Source organism: Camelina sativa, chromosome 9 (genome assembly GCF_000633955.1).
Source record: "Camelina sativa cultivar DH55 chromosome 9, Cs, whole genome shotgun sequence".
Classification (NCBI taxonomy): Eukaryota; Viridiplantae; Streptophyta; class Magnoliopsida; order Brassicales; family Brassicaceae; genus Camelina; species Camelina sativa.
In genome coordinates this window covers 9833955-9839408 of record NC_025693.1, presented here as the reverse complement: position 1 = coordinate 9839408, position 5454 = coordinate 9833955, and the positions used below count along the sequence as shown (strand labels likewise).

The 5454-nt window shown below is 39.0% G+C and overlaps 1 protein-coding gene across 1 annotated transcript in view; it reads left to right on the top strand.

The window, feature by feature from the left end:
- Nucleotides 1–761, top strand: part of LOC104715161 — a 1778-nt gene extending 1017 nt beyond the window's left edge. Inside the window, exon 2 of the mRNA XM_010432599.1 lies at nt 22–761. Within this exon, the coding sequence (XP_010430901.1) occupies nt 22–761 (740 nt within the window). The remainder of the gene's footprint in view (nt 1–21) is intronic.

The window sequence follows — 5454 nt, the reverse complement described above, 5'->3', positions numbered from 1 at the left end:
AAGGGATTGATGTTTGTTCAGTCTGTGATAGTGAAGAGAACACAGAGGCTCGTAAAACGGAAGAACTTGAGAGTCTTGTGGTGCACAAAGGACGCAAAAGTTTGAAGATTACAGCCGAACAGAAAAGGAATAAGGTTCAGTGTCATGGTTGTCAGGGCTTTGGTCATTTTAAATCAGATTGTCCTTCAGTGAGGAAGAAAGGGATCAAGAGTCTGCATTCGTCAAAGAGGAAGAAAAACACACAAAAGCCTCAAACAAAAAGGTCAAAGTTTGTTGCTCTTTGTGGCTCAATGAAACTTGCTGCTGATAAGTTGGAACTGAAGTCTGATAATGGAACAGCTTGTTGTACGGATCAGGACTTTGAGCCAGCAGAAGAAGAACTTAAATTGTTGTTGAATGATCAGATCAACACTCTGAGGAAAGATCTGATACAAAGGGAAAAGGAAAATCAAAGGCTTGTCACAGAGAAGAATGACTTGGTAAGCAAAATTTCAAATCTGGAAGAAGATCTAGTTCTGGTGAAAGTAAAGTCTTGTGATTTAGAAAAACGTTTAGAAGATCAGTTAAGAAGCATCAAGATGTTGAGCAGAGGAACAAAGGATCTTGACAAGATTCTAACAACTGGTAGAACATGTAATATCAGATGGAGTTTGGGTTACCATGGAGGTGATTCTGGTGCAACTACTCAGTTTGTTAAAGGAGAAATTTTGGCTTCAAAATTTGTAGATTCAAGTCTCTGTATATCTCCATCAAAGGTCTGAAACGTGTCTGTCAGCAAGGAGACAGGTGACAACCGACTGAAATCTTGGCAGACGTTTGTACACAACAACTTTAAGAGAAGAGTGATTGGTTGTTTGTATTGTAGGAAACCTGGTCATATCAAAGCTCAGTGCTACAAGTTCTTGAAGAGGGTAACACAAGTCATGAGAAAGAAGAAATATTACAAAGAGGGTCAAAGATTCAATCAAGTTTGGATCAAGAAGTATGATTTATATTGTCCTAAAGACTACACAAAAATGCATCTAGGGATAGACGTTTGTATTCTGACAGTGGCTACTCAAGGAATCAGAGAGGTGTTCAAAGCAAGAAACGACACTAAGACATGTGCATGAGGAATTCCAAAATTCAGGTCAGTGGAAAAAACGTTGGAGACCGAGATGTTGAGCCAAAAGATGTCGTCTCACAGACCAGATAATAGGAAGAAAGACAACTGTCTGTTTGACGACTGATCAAAGACTTGTGCTGATGGTTGATATTTCAGAATGCTTTGTCAAGGTGAACTTGAGCTCCTAAAGTTTTTTAATGAGTTTTCCACTGATGTATTGTGTTTTTGATGTCTTCTGTCCTTCATTTAATATTTGTTTTGAGTCATTTGTCGCATCTTTGTCCGTCTTTTGTGTCTTTTTGGTCTTTTCTTGAGTTGTGATTAGGTGTGGAGACAATGTGCTAGATTTGAAGTATTTTGGTTGGATTCGAGCTTAACTGGAATAAAGAAGCAGGAAGTGACTTTTGTACATCTCCAAGTTGAAGTGAATCATGAAGTATGGACAAGTCTAGAGAAGTCAAGTGAAGTCTGTAGACAAGTATGGAGAGGTCTGGTGAAGTCTGTAGGCAAGTCTGGTGAAGTCTCGTGAAATTTATGCACAAGTCTACTGAAGTCGGGACAAGTGTGGTGAAGTCTGTTTTGACTACAATCCAGACACATTTCCTTTTTCTATTCTCATTTTTAATTTTATATCTTTTATTTTAATAAGGGTATATATACTCCTAAAACCTAATGAGCAAGGGATGCTATGATATATGCTATTTTTCTGAGTTTTTCTGCACCTGGAGACTTTTGTAAGCTATTTCTGGATATTAGATTCATCCTCTTTGACAATTTGGAGAAGACTTCTAAACTCTTTCCTCACATTTTTTAATCAATTTAATTATGTCTTCTTCCTCTCTTTGTGTTGTTGCTTTCAATATGTGTGAGTAGTCACCTAATTGGGTTTTAGGGTTCTAAGTAGGGGATAATGGTTTAATTGTTGCTTGGGAATTCTATTTTCTCTGTGGCTTTGATTCATATGCTCTTAATGCTAGAATAGGACTGATCACCTTGTTCTAGATTCTAGGTCTTTCTATGCATCACAAGTGTTCGATAGAATGCCTGAACCAATATAAATTGAGCAACATTTCTCTAACCTACGAAAGTTGATGTTAGGGGATACTGTGAACTTAGTGAACTTGTTTGATAATGCAAATTTGATTAGGAGATTACAAATGAAAGTTTAGTAATTCAGTAGTCAACTTTAGTGATTAATACCTTGAAAGAGGGTTAGTCAAATCTTGTGTTCATGTTCTAGAACGGTTCTTAACTATTGAATTCCTTGTTTCATTTCCCCATTGGTCATTGATCTCTGAAATACCCTATAACCCAATGTTTTAATCCCATAAGTTAAATCATTTTATTTATTACATTTTTATTTACAATTTCTGAAACCAAACAAACAAACTTTTGTTCGCTTTATCTATTTACAAGTCTCACAAATCTTTAGTGTACCATTGGTCCTTGTGGATTCGACCCCGCATATACTGCCTTACGGTTAAGTGTATCGGGTAAATACTCGAGCAATCAAGTTGGCGCCGTTGCCGGGGACCAATTGCATTACCTTACTGTTAATTGCTTTTGCTAACTACTATTTTCTCTTTCTTTTTGGTGTTTTATGTGTATATGAAATATTAAAAAAAAAATGTCGCGTAGTATACGGGAGGTGTTGGCCATGGAAGAGAATGATATGCCACAAGAAGAGGATGATGAGTCATATGTGGAGCGACCATTTGATGAGAGTGTTCTTACACTAGAACAAAAAGTGAAGTTGGATGAACTTCACAAGGAACATCCTACACTGGTAAGGAGTGATTTAGCGGTTTTAATCCGGTTGAACCTCTTATCATTTCGGGCAGCATGTGAAGGAAGGGAACTTACATCCCTTGAAGAACAAGAAGCTCATGATCTTGAAAAGGTAATATATTGGGTTCCACCAAGCGAAATAGAAGGTACATGCGTTTCAACCCTTAACACTCATGATTTTGAGGATTTTCACATGCCTTGCAATGTGACTTCTATTTTGCACACTCCCATGATTGTTGATGAATGTTATGCTTTGATATGTGAGACCCAACAATTAGATACTTTAAGAGCAGCAAAACTTGCAAGGGATTACCATGAAATATGTTTTGATATTGAATATCATTGTGCTTTGAATGCTCATAATCTCGAGTTTAAGTTTTCAATGCCTGAAATATCTAGTTCTCTTCTTGAAGAATCTTACCTAGGAGTTGTGCTTGATATTGATAAAATTTTGTATGAGACTGAAGATCCTGAGGTTGAGTTTTTGGATGAGAATATTGTGATGTATGAGACTAATGGGGATGAAGTTGATTATTTTCTTTTAACCTCGTTTAAACCTGAAATTGACTTTATTTTTCCTCTAAATGCATTTGATTCTCAAGAGCATCCAGCCATTAAAGAACAGTTCAAGATATATGCTACATTTGTAGTAGATTTGGTTGATGGTTATATTGTCTCCTTATCATGGATAATTATGTGTTACTTTGAGCCTATTGTTTTCTGCAGTAATAGGAGAAAGACTAAAGGTCCATTGGCTCAATCTTTTGATTCTTATGATTAACACTTTGAGTTGAGCAGTCAAGCTAACGACATAAAACAAGCGCTTTGTGGGAGGCAACCCACTAGGTATTTCACTTTTTACTAATTCTTTTTCTTTTAAATTTCTTTTGAGTTTGTTTGACTTCTTTTCTTGGATTTGTTTTCACACCGAGACGGTGTGAAGCGAGTCTGGGGGAGGGTGCCATATGTCTACTATTATTATTTTTTCTTTTTTTTTGCTTTGGTTGTTTTCTTTTGTTGCTTTCTTTTGAGTCAGTCAATTTGTTTTATCGAGTCAAAAGTGTGTTTTATTGAGACAAAATGCTGGTTGAGAACTATGAGCTTTTCTTAGCATAGTTTAAGGATGACATGGAAGTCTAGAAAAAAATCATGACTTGATCACATCAATAATTCCTGTCGCTTTGAAATTTGGATGATTTGAGCTTGGCCTTGCTTATTTGNACACACGATGTGATATTGGGTATGGACTGGCTAAGCAAACACCGAGCTCACTTGGACTGCTATCGTGGGCGAGTATTGTTTGAGACTGCTAAGGAGATTGTAGTATATCAGGGCATCAGGCCATTGTCGAGAAACTTGTTAGTCTCGGCGACGCAGGCCGAACAGTTGATCAGTAATGGGTGCAAAGCTTACTTGGCTTCGATCATGATAGAGGAAGTAGGCACGGGTGCAGANTGTTCTTTTGATGCAATTTTGTGAGACGAGAACCAGTTCCACTCCCCCATATATTAAAAAAAAAAAACCTGAGAATGAAAAAAAAAAAAAGAAAATGGGAAAGGAGTGAGAATGGAACCGGAAAAGTCAGAGTGCTCTTATTTATTTATCAAAAGCANTAGTGGTACGAGAGTTTTGGAGCGTGTTCGGACCTTTGTCCGGGTTACCACCATCACGGTCAGATCCGTTCACTATTGAGTTGGAACCTGGTACAGCTCCGATATCGAAAGCTCCGTACCGCATGGCACCGGCAGAGATGGCCGAGTTAAAGAAACAGTTGGGAGAACTGATGGAGAAAGGATTCGTGAGACCGAGTAGCTCACCATGGGGTGCACCGGTACTCTTTGTAAAGAAGAAGGACGGTACCTTTCGACTTTGCATCGACTACCGAGGACTGAATAAGGTTACGGTGAAGAAACGGTATCCTTTACCGAGGATCGACGAGTTGTTAGATCAACTTCGAGGAGCCACATATTTTTCGAAGATTGATTTGGCTTCGGGATATCACCAAATCCCTATAGAGGAGTCCGACATTCGGAAGACAGCCTTTAGGACAAGGTACGGCCATTACGAATTCGTGGTCATGCCGTTTGGATTAACCAACGCCCCAGCAGCATTCATGAAGCTCATGAATAATGTTTTCCGAGAATATCTGGACGAGTTTGTGATTGTGTTCATAGACGACATTTTGGTTTACTCGAAGAGTAAAGAGGAGCATGCCGCGCATTTGAGGATAGTGCTAGAAAAGTTGAAGGAGCAGAAGCTTTTCGCCAAGCTAAGCAAGTGCAGCTATTGGAAGCGCGAGATTGGGTTCTTAGGACATGTAGTATCGGACAAAGGAGTGTCCGTGGATCAGGAGAAGATTCGGTCCATAGCAGAGTGGCCTAGACCGCGAAACGCCTCGGAAATCAGAAGCTTCCTAGGACTGGCCGGATACTATTGTAGATTTGTGAAAGGTTTCGCGAGTATGGCGCAGCCGCTGACCAAGCTAACGGGAAAGGACGAACCGTATGTGTGGTCGGCTGAGTGCGAGAAGAGTTTCTCGAGACTTAAGGATATGTTGACTA